The sequence below is a fragment of the Henckelia pumila genome, chromosome 2, assembly GCF_033568475.1.
Source record: "Henckelia pumila isolate YLH828 chromosome 2, ASM3356847v2, whole genome shotgun sequence".
NCBI lineage: Eukaryota > Viridiplantae > Streptophyta > Magnoliopsida > Lamiales > Gesneriaceae > Henckelia > Henckelia pumila.
Window position 1 is genome coordinate 156,598,729 of NC_133121.1, and position 14,522 is coordinate 156,613,250.

General features: G+C 33.9%; 1 protein-coding gene across 1 annotated transcript; it reads left to right on the top strand.

Moving 5' to 3' along the window:
• The first annotated feature begins 364 nt into the window (after positions 1-364).
• Positions 365-3,722, top strand: LOC140883936 (epoxide hydrolase 3). Its single transcript, XM_073290558.1, has 3 exons — positions 365-915; positions 2,765-3,006; positions 3,195-3,722. The coding sequence occupies exons 1-3, from the start codon at positions 448-450 to the stop codon at positions 3,439-3,441; spliced, it is 957 nt and encodes a 318-aa protein (XP_073146659.1). The 5' UTR covers positions 365-447; the 3' UTR covers positions 3,442-3,722.
• The last annotated feature ends 10,800 nt before the right edge of the window (positions 3,723-14,522 follow it).

Consider the following 14,522-nt stretch of genomic DNA (forward strand, 5'->3'; position numbering starts at 1 on the left):
GCTTCATTAAACAACCTCAAACGAGATTTTATCGAATCAAATTTCGAATATTTCACGAGTTTGGTTACGTTCACTTACATCCCTAAATTCCTAAACATCTCATTTCATATATAAGATTTAAAATATTTTTAAAAAAGTAAATTAATTTTAGAGATTAAAAAGTCGGCCTTGAATCTACCCACCACTGGCATGCCATATTAATAATATTCAACCATCCAGTTCTCATCCGTCTCATTTACTCCCTTATAAACATTATAGGGGAGAGTAGGTCCCAAACATTAATCGCGCTGATCACGGTTCCTAAATTTGCAGTATATATTTAATGGTCAAACGCCATTTCTGAATCATTATTTACCCGAATCCTTTTCTTTAAAAAAAAAAAAAAAAACGCAATTTCAGTCCAAAAATCCAAGAAAGATCAGTGTACGTGTGCAAAAGCAAGAATTAATGGAGGGTATCGTGCACAGAACAGTGAGCGTTAATGGCATTAACATGCATATAGCGGAGAAAGGAGAAGGTCCGGTTGTGCTCTTCCTCCACGGTTTCCCGGAGCTGTGGTACACATGGCGCCACCAGCTGAATGCCTTCGCCGCCTTGGGGTACAGGGCCGTGGCGCCGGATCTTCGGGGATTCGGAGACACCGATGCACCGGAGAAAGTTTGCAGTTACTCGTGCTTGAACATTGTGGGGGACATAGTGGCGTTGATAGATCAGTGGCTGAGCGGAGATAAGGTGTTCGTGGTGGCGCATGACTGGGGGGCCATGATCGGGTGGTACCTCTGCTTGTTCCGCCCAGATTTGGTCAAGTGTTTCGTGTCTCTTACGGTGCCGTTTCGACCGAGGCATCCCAAGATGAAGCCAGTTGAGGGCATGCGAGCTTTCTTTGGTGAAGAATATTATATGTGCAGATTCCAGGTTTGGTTTCTATGACCAGAGCTTTACTGTCACTTGCCATTTTTAATATCTTTGCTATTTTTTTTAAGGAAATATCTTTAATTTCGATCATTGCGATTATTCACAGATAATATCCTAGTATATTTTTTTTATTAAAAAAAATCCATATCCTAATACTTGAGCAGCTAGCTTTACGTATTATAGACAGTGGCCAAAATTTATAAATTATTATCAAAGTTATAAGGATCAGTATCTGAATTCCCCTGATTTACGAATTCTTGCGATTGTTGGAATGAAAAGCAACAGATGTGGTTGAATATAGGATGATTAATTGATCGAATTATTTAATTTATATATAAAAAAGGGTTGACCCGAAGGGAATCTATCCCATATGAGTAAGAGGCACATTGACCGATTGAGATGGAATTATTTTATAATATTTTGATTAGTGTATATATATATATATATATACTAATTTACTCATTAAACAAATATTCACAACATAAGAGTTAACATTAACTAGTAGACTACAACTAAACAGGGCAAGTTGGACCTCAACCCAACCTAAAACTTGTGTTGAAGCTTAGCTAGGCATCTCGAGTAACTCGATAAAATGAGTTTACTGTTGCCCTGATGTCCAGTGACAAGTCAAAAGATTAAAACTTATTATTTTGTAAACCTTGCACTTTCAATCATATAAACCTTAAAAACACATTTTTTTTATAGATCCTACTATCCAATCATATATTTGTTCCTCCATTTTAATTTACTATATTTATTTATAATGTTCACCAATAATATTTATCATATCATTTTAACTTATATAATAAATTAATCATATATATTAATTTTTCATAATTTAATAAACTTTAAAAATATTAAAACAAAAAAAATAGTATAAAAAATTATTCTTTTAATAATATAATAGATCATAAAAAAATATTCAAAAAAACAGGAGCGTGAAATTTTGTACAGAAAAAACCTGTACATAAATGTAAGCTTAATAAAAAATTAAATGAAATTTTATTAAAAAAGAAAAAAGATAAAGGCCCAGCGGCCGGCCAGCAGCTGCGCGCGCTCGTGGGGTACAAAGACCAGAAGAACTGTCTGTGCATTTGGCACAAACTCCAACTGTTTATTTTTGAAATTTTGAACCCAATGGAAATGGTGGGTTCACATCTTTGAGTTCAAATTTCGAACCCAAATTTTGTAACGTTCAGATGCGTACGCTTTATTTTTATTAAAAAGGGTGAGATTGCCTTCCGAAAAGAAATTAATGAAATTGTAAATAGTAATTGCATATGAAAATTAACGAGTAAAAGACGTAAATAGGGTACCTTAATATGAAAATATGTTGTACATGGGAACAGGATCGTCACATATTCGCGTAATATTCTCTAAAATATAATAAAAGATTTGATAGAATTTTTATCATATGATCAATTTTGTTAGAATACGATAATAAAGATAAGATGTACGTAAATTACTAAAATGTGTATATTGACATTGTTTTATCAAATAAAAATACAATATTTTGTAATTTGATTAAAAAATAAAAGAGAGAGAGATATTTTTGGGTAATAAAAAATAGAGTAGGAGATCAAATTTAGTGTCTCACAAAATAGTAAAGATAGTAATTACTTTATTCCAATAATTACTTTGCACCATCTTTTTTTTTTTTTTTATACTTTCTCTTGTTTTACTTTATTCCAATAATTACTTTTATTTTTCAAAAATCCAATAATTCATTGATTTTCTTTCCTAAATATTCCATCATTTTTTAAAAGGATAAATTTTATTTGAGGATAGCATGACAATTAAGTTGTTAAAATTGATGATAGTTGAAAATAGCAAAATAATTATGTTGCAGGAACCTGGAAAAATGGAATCAGAAATGGCAAGATATGGAGCTGAAGCAGTGATCAAGAAAATCCTCACAGACCGCAAACCCGGCCCTCCCCATTTACCCAAAGAGAACCCATTCGGATCCGACGACATAAATCAAATTAATTTACCGTCTTGGTTTAAAGAAGACGACCTCAAGTATTATGCTACAAAATATGAGCAGAAGGGCTTCACTGGTGGACTTAACTATTATCGAGCCCTTGATTTGTAAGACCGATTATATTCATTAATCACATAATATTCCCTCTCTCTTTAACACAATATTCATAGATGGAAAGAATCTCTGACCTAGTAATTAAAGTAGGTTCTAGTTGGTATTGTGTTGTATTGTATTGTGTATTGTAGCGCACATAACTGATTTAAAAGTGTTAAATTATTCTTATTTGGTGATGAAGGAATTGGGAGCTAACAGCAGCGTGGACAGGAGCGAAAGTGACAGTTCCGGTGAAATTTATTGTGGGAGATGTAGACATGGTGTACACAACACCGGGCGTGAAAGAATACGTGCATGGAGGTGAATTCAAGAAAGACGTGCCATTACTGGAGGAATGCGTTGTACTGGAGAACACTGGACATTTCATCAATCAAGAGAGACCCGACGAAATTAATGCTCACATACATCATTTTATCACTAAGTTTTAAATTTCGTTATCTTATAAGTTGGTCCGATATTGGTTATTCGATACTCTAATTGGTCAATTTTTTTTGCGTGAGAACCGAATTCAGCGCCAATTAGATTATCAAAAACCAATATATATATGATTAGTTTTAGTTTTATCTTCTTCTTTTTTTTTCCCCTAAAACTAAATTTGGTTTAATTTTAATTCCCCATCCCCCAAAGACTCAATGCTCGTGATTTCTTGCTTGGAGACACTTCGGCTGTTGCTTTGTTTCTCCTTTTGATTAATTTCTAAGTTCATGTAATTTACCACTATTACGATAGAGTGTGCAACGATGTTGGTTAAAATTAGTAGATAATATGTATTGGTACCCCCTAAATTGTACGCGTAGTTTAGCTCCATCATAACCCAATGCTCTACTTCTTATAATTTTTTAAAATCCAAATAAGCCGATTTTCTTCAAAGAAAACCAAGCCAAGTAAATAAATTTCATAGAAATCGACAAACAGAACCGAAGTAATTAAAATCGACTATTTTTGTTGGCAACTGTTAGGAACGCTGGGATAGTTAGAGGGCGAGAGGGGTAAATAAACACTCTACCAAATTTTATTTCCTTCTGAAAATGGAAAGTGTTCTTAACTGTGTTTAGCAGGAAAAAGCTAAATCGATCTTCATGACACTAGTAGACTACTAACTTAAGTAGTGCCGAAATAGCCCACAACACTCAATGAAATAGATGTAGTAGAAATCAAATGAAGAAGAACACAAGGCTTGTTTTTGGAAGTTGGTTCTAAATCTCTCTTTCTTATCTAATATTTAATATCTAGATACAAATCCAATGATGTATCATATGATACATCGTTGGATTCGTATTTCGAGACGACCCTACCGTGAAAATTTCAAAGCAATCGGCGTTATTTTGGGCACGGGTGCACGTGGATCCCCACACTCTAGGGTGCGTGGAATCAAAACTGATATATATATATATATATATATATATATATATATATATATATACACACACACACATATACTTATACTTATACTTATACTTATACGTATACTTATATTATACTAGCAAAAAGAACGTGTGATGCACGTTAATTACATCAATTAAATATAATATGAATTAAAAACATATATATAGTTAAAAATTTTAATCTCTAAAGTTTGTGTTATTAGAAAATGATAATATAATAAGCATAACACATATGAAACAATATGGATTGAAACAAATATTTTAAAAAAATTATCCACCCATACATCATACAATAAAAAAAGAGTAACAAAACAGAATAAATCAACAATTTAGATAGATAAATTATGAAAACTAATGATCACATTATATGTATCAAATTATAATGTTCATAACTAACTAATAAGTGTTTCTATCAAAGAAGTTGAACATATATAACATTAAGTTAAATTATCTACGATCTTGTTAATTTCTTTGGTACATTTATATGAAAGAGATAAATAATTTATTTTTAATTTTTCATAATTATTGGTTCTTAATATTATTTAGGTAGAAACTATTGGATATTGAACTACCCTTTTATTACTTTAATTTAAATTAATTTTTCGTATATCGTGATATTTGTTTTATTACAAATGAATTAGAATATTAATAAAAAATTGACTAAGTATTAAGATTGTTTTTTTTATTTCCAAATTGTATAATTTTAGATAATGATTATATAATATAATTAGATAGTATTCTTCTAATTTTAATCATGATGCCATTTTACGAACTCCATTTAATAAATTCTAAATTAAACTAACTATATATTTTGTTGGTTACAATTAAGTTAGGACAATTATATCACTCAAATTAATATGATATAATCAATTATAAATGCGAAAATAGAATAAACGATATAAATTATCGCTATAGTTTTAAAAAAAATTTCCTGATTTCCAAATTTTATAATATTAGATAATTATTATATAATATAATTAGATGGTATTCTTCTAACTACAATCATGATGTCATTTTACAAACTCCATTTAATAAATTTTAAATTAAATTAACTATAATACACTAACCCGGTCATGTTAGGACAATTATATCACTCAAATTAAGTTAGGACAATTATATCACTCAAATTAATATGATATAATACACTATAAAATGTGAAAATCTCCGAACCCGAACCCATATCCGAAAATACTCCTCCAAACCGGTCATGTTTCGGGTTTTTTTCACGGATACCCGAACCCGCGAAAAAAATTATCATCCCTACCCAAACAAATGGACAAGAGGATGTAATAAATAAGAGTGGGTCATATGTAACATGAATTTTGTCCAAAATAACATTAATTTGTTTTTCCTTATATCCTCAAAAATCACTTAAAAGTATGCATAAGATACACATCAATAACATATGTATAAACTAAAGAAGACTTTAAGATTTTTTTCCATCAAAGTAGCCACCAGATTCACTAAAACTTATTGCTCTGTGACAATCCGTCATTTGCTTCGCCAGAACTAGATTCTTTTCCATCAAAGTAGCCACCAGATTCAACATCTTCTCCTCCTTTTTGTCCAGAAGAGGTACCTACACCAAGAAAAAAAATCCGATAATAAGATAGACGCGCTTTATAGTAAGCAATGTCTGCTTTGGCTTGTAAAAACTTTTGTTCAACATGCAGCATCTGGGAATGAACAAAGATAGAATCTAGCTGTTGAAGTAGGAAGAACAAATATGGCAGTGGCAGGGGAGGTGTTGGCAAAATCTACCACAACATCTGCGGCAACACCTGTTTCTGACCAAGGTAGGTCCAATTTCATGTTACCTCTAAGTAATGCAGATGCAAGCTTCAGAACCTCAACAACATCAGATAAAGGCTCATCATCATATTTTTCAAAATATTGAGATACTAGCACAATAAATATCAAAGAAGGAAATATGAGCATGTAAGATACCAACCCACAGTTTGCATATTGTATAACTATAGTAAAACACAAGATTTCCAAAGTTCAAAGCTGCTCCAGTTCCTATAGCAAATATCACACCAGCTTGTTGTTTGGTGACAAAGATGGAAATTGTGGACGGAGTCCAAGTCTTGATTGCAGTCTTGTAAAGAACATAAGCTATCTTATCAGAGCAGACTGCACATCTTCTTCCACCTCGGGTGAGTTAAAAAATCCATTAATCATAGTAGGACTAAACTCAAAAATCTGAACCCTCACATGAATTTTCCCAAATTTTGCGAAAGAGGGTTCGACACAGCTTTAGTCAAATTTCAGTAGAATTCCAAAACCATAGGTCTACAGTAAGGAGTAGCATATGTCACAGTAGAGAGCATATTCCTGAGTTGGAAATTCTTACCAGATTTTGAGCGCCATATACTTCCAAATCAATGATGGGGTCCTCAAAGAAGTCACAATTGGCATAGTGTTGTCAATCGTTTGCAGCATTCTCAGTATAAAAAAGACAGAGGAATATGATTGGCTTACTCGGTAGTCTTCATCCAAGGTGTTGTCCAGGGTGTCAGCAACACGTGCAAAAACATCTTCCACAGAAACAGCAACACCGGCTTCCTACAGAAAGGTGCAAAAAAAGTGACAGTAGCCAGCAAATTCCGAATTTTGAAAAATTCTAAAATATTCAAATACTCTTCATCTAAGATGTCAGCAGGAATGTCAGCAGCATTTGATGCAACATATGCTTCTGAGGCAGATTCCTCAGAGCCTTCATCAGAGAATGCAATGGATGAATCGGCAGCAGTAAAAATGACCATCAATTATCTCAAAAAAAAATCATCCTCTAAGATGTTGTCAGAGGTGTTGTCAACATCTGGCTCAACATCTTCTTTGTAGCCCATCTCTGTTTGAATATCACTGAATCAAAATTCTTCTCTGCCATAAAATTTTGAACAGTTAGAATAAGAAAAAAAGAATTTGACAATAATGCAAGGACCGAAAAAATTCTGTAGAAATGATAATGTGGTGAGGGTGAGCAAAGAATAACAAGACCATAAAACATTCTGATGATAAGATCAAATCTAAACAAAAAACCCTTCACCTCTTAATCACTCGGTCGCAATTAATGTTCCCTAACAGTAACAATTGCCAACGGTAAAATGGATTTTAAAATCATTATGGCCACAAATTTCCGAATTAAGGCAATAAATCAAGCCAATTGATTTTCAAAAAAATTTCATAAAGAAACTCCACATCGAAATAAACTCCACTAAAAACATTTTCAATCACTAAACAATTTGAAATATTAGTGTATAGGGCAAATCACTACATTTCGCTTATTTTCGAACTTCAAACTTTTCAGCAAGATATATTCACCATAAAAATAAATATGCATGTCTTAATTATGTCTAAAACAAAGTGTAACAATGCAATAAAATGCAATCACATGCAAAAAAATATGTTGACAAGTGAGGTGTTATCCACGATGTTGGCAACATCTTCCAGCAACACTTCAGGATTCTCAAAAAAATTTATTTCCAGATAGCCATTAAATTCATTATTACAGAAGTGGTAGCCTGCACACTAAAGGAACGATCTTCAACGGACCCCTTTAGGTAGCTTTTTTCATTTGCTTCTGATTTTCAATCAAATTTGATGATTGAGATGATCTTATTTAACCATTTTGTTATTTTGAGTTTCTGAATTTGCAAAATCACTTTTTACTTGGGACGGGATCATGGAATACACGAACATCCCTCCACTACTTCGTGATTTAGTCAGAACTCTTCTTCAATTAAATCTCATTAAACTGTAAAACAATTTGCAAAGAATCATGAGTGAAAACTGGTCAATGATTACAAAGTATCAAACACTTCACAAAACAGAGTGTATGCATGAATGCAACATGCCTAATGATCCTAAAGATGCACATGCATGAAAAGGTGTTGTCGCAGGGTGTTGGCAACACTCCAAACAACATCTCAGTTCTGTCTATAATGCACACAAACTGAAAGACTTCCTTAGACTAAAAAATCTCTCGAAATCCAAAGCTTTGGTGAAAATATCAGCTAATTGGTTATCCGTTCTAATAAACTCAATACAAATTATGCTTTTCTCGACCAAATCTCTAATGAAGTGATGCCAAATGTCTATGTATTTGGTTCGAGAGTGTTGTACTGGATTTTTGCATATATCAATAACGCTTGAATTATCACAGTACATACAACTAAACATGATATCTAGCCCAGTAGCACAAAAAAAAGATACTTCCAATTAGGCTTCTGTAGAGGGTGTTGTCAACACCTTCGACAACATCTTCCCTCGAAAGTTTTTTCACTTGACCTCATTGGTGTACGCATGTGTTTAAAATTTTTATTCAAATACTATTTCACAAGATTTCTAGCATACTGTATTTGACACACAAAGATTCCACCATGCATTTGTTTCACTTTCAAATCCAAGAAATAACTCAACTCACCAACCATACTCATCTCAAAAGTAGACGACATGCACTTCACAAATTCATCAACAAGTTTTTTACAAGAAGCACAAAAGATTATGTAATCCATATAAACTTGGCAAATAAGAATATTACCTTGAAACTTTTGCACAAACAATGTCTTATCAAACTCACCTCTTTTGAATCCAAGATTGAGCAAGTATTTGGTTAATCTTCCATACCATGCACGTGGTGCTTGCTGTAATCCATACAGTGCCAAAAATGTTGGGTTCACTTTTTTGACACAAAGCACAAAAATCTTACCCGTGAAAACGTGGAGCACATGCAAATTAGTCCAGCCATCTTTCGATAATCCACATTTTCTGTACTTCGGGTTTGCATATCTCCATGCACATCTACAATGACCTCACTGTCTTCATCCTCATTTTCAGCAGTGGATTGTTCAAATTTTTGTTTCTGAAGATTCTGTAGGAGGTGTTGTCACAGGTGTTGTGACACCTTGGACAACATCTAATTTCCAGAATTTTCAAGCAGATCTTAAACTTCATCTTCAGCAGTTTTCTTCTTTAGATCTGCAAAATCATCAAAAAAAACATTAATAGACTCAAAAATTGTTCGAGTTCTTAAGTTAAATATCATGTAATCTTGAATAGAATAACCTAATAACAAACACTTGTCACTTTTATCATCAAACTTTGCAAAATGATCAATATCATTCAAAACGTAACATACACACCCAAAAACATGAAAGTACTTAAGGTTCGGCCTTTTTTCCATGAGAATTTCATAGGAAGTCATAGTAGAACCATTCCTCAAGTATACTCAATTTTACGTGTGACATGCTGTGTTTAAGGCTTCTGCCCAAAAATTTTTTGAGATATTTTCAGAACTTAACATCACTCTAGCCATCTCTTGCAAAGTTATATTCTTCTTTTCAACAAATTCATTCTGTTGTAGGGTTTTGGGAGCAGAAAATTCATGATAAATACCTTTCTTATCACATAAATTCTCAAAAGAATAGTTTTGAACTCCTTACCATATCAGTGAGAATTCTGGTCACCTTCAAGTTTTGCTTTCATGTTAATTGATTCCAATTCGACAGAGAAGGTTTTGATTTTGATCACTTCGATATTCAACATGTTGTAAAACCAACTAGAAATAGAATTTGGTTTCAATGTACGGTTTAGGTGTTTACTGAATTTTCACAGTTTATCATGCATTCAAATTTGATTAGAATTACGAAAGTTTAATCCGTCAATATTTGAATAGGTTTGATTGTTCTAGAAATAGTCATTTGAACAAATTAGAAAAATTTCCGTGAATTAAGATTAAGTCTGATGTCTTAGATCGACTGCTTGTTACATAAATTTTTTGGTACCTACGTGTGTCCTTGATCGAATTATTTTCAATTTGAATTTTAATCTAAAATTTTTTGTGCGTTTTTATTGAGTTAAAATTTAATTGCAATTTGTTTCTTAGTTAAAAATCTAAATTCACTCTTTTTGATTAGTCTAGATTAAGTAGGAATAAGTATATTCTGGTAGTCATATTTATACAGTCCATGTGGGTTCGACATTTGATTTTATTCACTATCTATAACTTGATCTAGTATGCTTGCCAGTTGATTTTTATCATACCGATTTTAGCGGTCAGATATCAAATCCGTAATTGTTTGATCTCTCTAATTTGTGAAGCAACTATGATCAATAATTTTTGCTTGTGAATTTGTTAATTCTTAGGGACAACGATTGACTAGATTAAATACAACTCTTGTGTTTGTGTTGTCTAGATTCATCAATTTCATTAATTTGAATGATACCTTGGATTTAAATCTTAATCGCTTATATTTTGGTTAATTCATTGGTAAGGGTTAAATTATAACGCTTGTGTCTAATTAACTAAGATTAAGGTGGGATAAAAATTTAATTTTCAATGATGAATATTCAATGGGGATTAATTATTTTTAGAGAATCGATGACCGAGTGAATAACTTCAAGGGCATAGTCGACCGATACCAAGGCTTATTTTAATTGATTGCTTCAGTATAACTTTAAATCTTGAATGCTAGTTGATAAAATTTATTTTAATTTGCTTTTAATTATTAGTAGTTAATTTTTAAATCCAAAACCCCCTTTATTTATTTTCAGTATATTTAAGAACACAAATAATTTCACTTTTCTCGTGGAAACTATCCCTACTCTCGCTACTACATTTTATTTATCTGAGTTGAGTAGGGTCATTTGGGCGCAATACGACTAAGCGCTACCACAAACAATGAAAATCAGAATCTCACGAGATAAATAAAACTTCAAGGATTCGTCTTCCTCAACCAAGAATTAAAACTTAGCCACTAAAATTCATGAATTCTCTAGAAAAATTTAAGAAAGAAATTAAATCTAAGAATAAAGAAGAAAAACCTAGCCGGCAAGAGTATTTTCCCTCTTCAGCCATCCAGAAGATAGATATTTTCGAGTTCTAGATGATATTTAAGGTCTAGAGTCCCTCACAAGAAAATTTCCTTTTATGAAAATATTTTCCCGAATTTCCCATCGCGCTCACGCGAGAAAAAACTCCTGCTCGTGCGCGAACTTCCTGCCTCAGATTCTCGCTTTTTGCATTTGCACTCGCGCTCGCACGAGCACGCACTTTCTATCCCGAATTCTTGCACAAACATATTGCAAGCACAGAAGCGCTCCAACATGCGCAACAACGATGTCCTTGTTTCTCTCACAAGCGCAACAACGCGTCTTATTCCTTTTCCCTAGCGCAGTAGCGCTACTCTCATGCGCAACATCTCTTTTCCAAGCACAATAGCGCTAATTGTTCTCTCAACTCCTTCTTTCTCTCTCCTAGAGCAGCAGCTCTACATTTAGAGTTGTAGCTCTACTTCTTCATTCTTCCTGGCCCTTCATTCTTTTTTTTTTCTTGTGCTCAAAACTCCTCCTTTCCTACAATCAAACCACAATCAATGATTAGGAACTATAAAATGAATTTAATCAAATCAAACTCTCCTAATCATACAAATTAACTTAAATAAACAAAGAAAAATATCACACATCAATATCTTCATGTGTCTGGATTGTCCTCTCAGTTTGGCCATCAGGCTGAGGATGATAATCCGTACTGAGCGAGAATTTGGTTCCCATAGCTAGTTGAAAGCTCTTCCAAAAATGTTATACAAATCTCGGATCTCTGTTGGACGGGAAGCTCACGGGAATTCTATGCATTCATACAATATTGTCCATATATAATGCTCCTAATTTGTCCAAGTTATAATTCATGCGTACCGGGAGAAAGTGAGCGGATTTGGTGAGTCTATCCATGATGACCCAAATCCCGTCTGTCTTTGTCTTGACACTGGCAAACCAACTACAAAATCCATGGAAATATGCTCCCATTTCCATTCCAAAATTTTCAACAGTTGAAGCAACCCTCCCGGTCGTTGGTGCTCTGCTTTGACTTGTTGGCATACCTGACACTTAGCGACAAATTCCGTGACGTCACTTTTCATTGCGTTCCACCAGAAATTTCCCTTAGAATCCCTATACATTACTTCCAGGATGCATTGAGAATTTCGACTTATGTTCTTTGAACATCACTTCTCGTCGAAGATCATCGATATCTGGTATGCAAAACTGTCCTTTCATCCACAATACTCCCTTGTCATCTATTTGAAATTCTTGAAATTTTCCTTCTTTGACTTGCTCCTTAAGTTTGGTCATGGATGAATCTTGGTCTTGACTTAGTTTGACCATTTCTTGAAGACATGGTTGAGCTGATAATGAAGCTAGGATCTTCTTACCCATGTTCTTCCGACTTAACGTGTCAGCCACTTTGTTAGCCTTGACAGGATGATAACTTATGGTTAAGTCTTAATCCTTTAGGAGTTCAATCCATCGTCTCTGCCTCATATTTAAATCATTCTACGTGAATAAGTACTTAAGACTTTAGTGGTCGGTGAAAATCTCACACTTTGTACCGTAGAGGTAATACCTCAAATTCTTTACTACGAAACCACGACAGCTAACTCGAGGTCGTGAGTTGGGTAGTTTTGCTCATAGGGTTTCTGTGGGGACCTCGGGTGCTAATCTCATCTTATAGGGCGATTAATAACAAGAAATATTCAATCAGAATATTAATATGCTTAAAAAAATCAAATAAATAATACAGGACAAATCAAAATATGCTGAATCATAAAGATACTTACACCAAATCGAAGCTCGTCTTTCAAGGATCGCAGAACTATGCCCGGAATTTAATTCGGATGCACGGATCTTGAAATATTTAACTTGGAAGACAAAATTCCAAGGTAGAAGATGTTGTTCTCGATTTTGGCTGAGTAATCTGATGTAAAACATGCATATACACGTTTATCTCTATGTCAATCCAAGTGTCCCACTCAAAATGTTAAAATTTCACTTTGGCCCCTCATTTCTTCACTATTTGCAAATTGGCCCTTGAAACTTCTTTTTAATTCAATTTCAATCCCAAATAATTTAAGAATATTAGAATTTAAATCTAAACTCCAAAAATTCTCAAATTAAATATTCTCGAATTAAAATTAAATAATCTCGGGCCTTACAATTCTCCCCCTCTAAGATATGATTTCGTCCTCAAAATCGCATGCAGTCTATACGCATATAAGATAAGGAAATAACAGAAATACTGAATAAGAACTCACATCAGTGAAATAGCTCTGGAAAGCGTTGTCTCATATCTGATTCAACTTCCCAAGTTGCTTCTTCAACTCCATGTCTACTCCACTGAACTTTCACAAGGGAAATAGTCTTGTTTCTGAGTTGTTTTTCTTTCTGATCAAGTATCTGTATCGGTTTCTCAAAGTAACTCAAAGTCTCATCTAATTCTGCTTCATCTGGCTGGAGAACATGAGAAATATCAGGCTGATACTTCCGCAGCATAGATACATGAAAGACATCATGTATTCCAGAAAGAGCTGAAGGAAGAGCAAGTCTATAGGCAAGATTGCCTATCTTCTCAAAAATTTCGTAAGGACCGATAAATCGTGGAGATAACTTCCCTCTCTTGCCGAATCTGACAGTGCCTCTGAAAGGTGAGATCTTCAAGAACACTCTGTCCCCCTGTTCAAAACACAAAGGCCTGCGTCTGACATTTGCATATTTGGCTTGTCGATCTTGTGCTGTTTTCATTCTTTTCTGAATCAGTCTTACTTTCTCGGTCATCTCTCGGATCATATCTGGCCCAATATCAGGTGTCTCTGAAATATCATCCCAATAAAGAGGAGATCTGCATTTCTTTCCGTACAATGCTTCAAATGGAGCCATCTCAATACTAGTCTGGTAGCTGTTATTGTACGAGAACTCCACAAGTGGTAATGAATCTTGCCAACTAGTGCCAAAATCTAGCACTACAGCTCTAAGCATATCCTCGAGTGTCTGGATAGTCCGCTCTGACTGTCCGTCAGTCTGAGGATGATATGCAGTACTCAAATGCAATCGAGTACCAAGAGCTTGTTGCAAGCTGTGCCAAAAGTGCGATGTAAATCTAGGGTCTCGATCTGAAACGATAGATTTAGGCACACCATGTAATCTTACCACTTCTCTGACATAAATCTCTGCCATCTGATCGTGTCTGTATGTCATTCTGTACGGAATAAAACAGGCTGATTTCATCAATCTGTCGATAACTACCCAAACAGCATCACAACCTCTGGATGAACGTGGTAGTTTCGTAACGA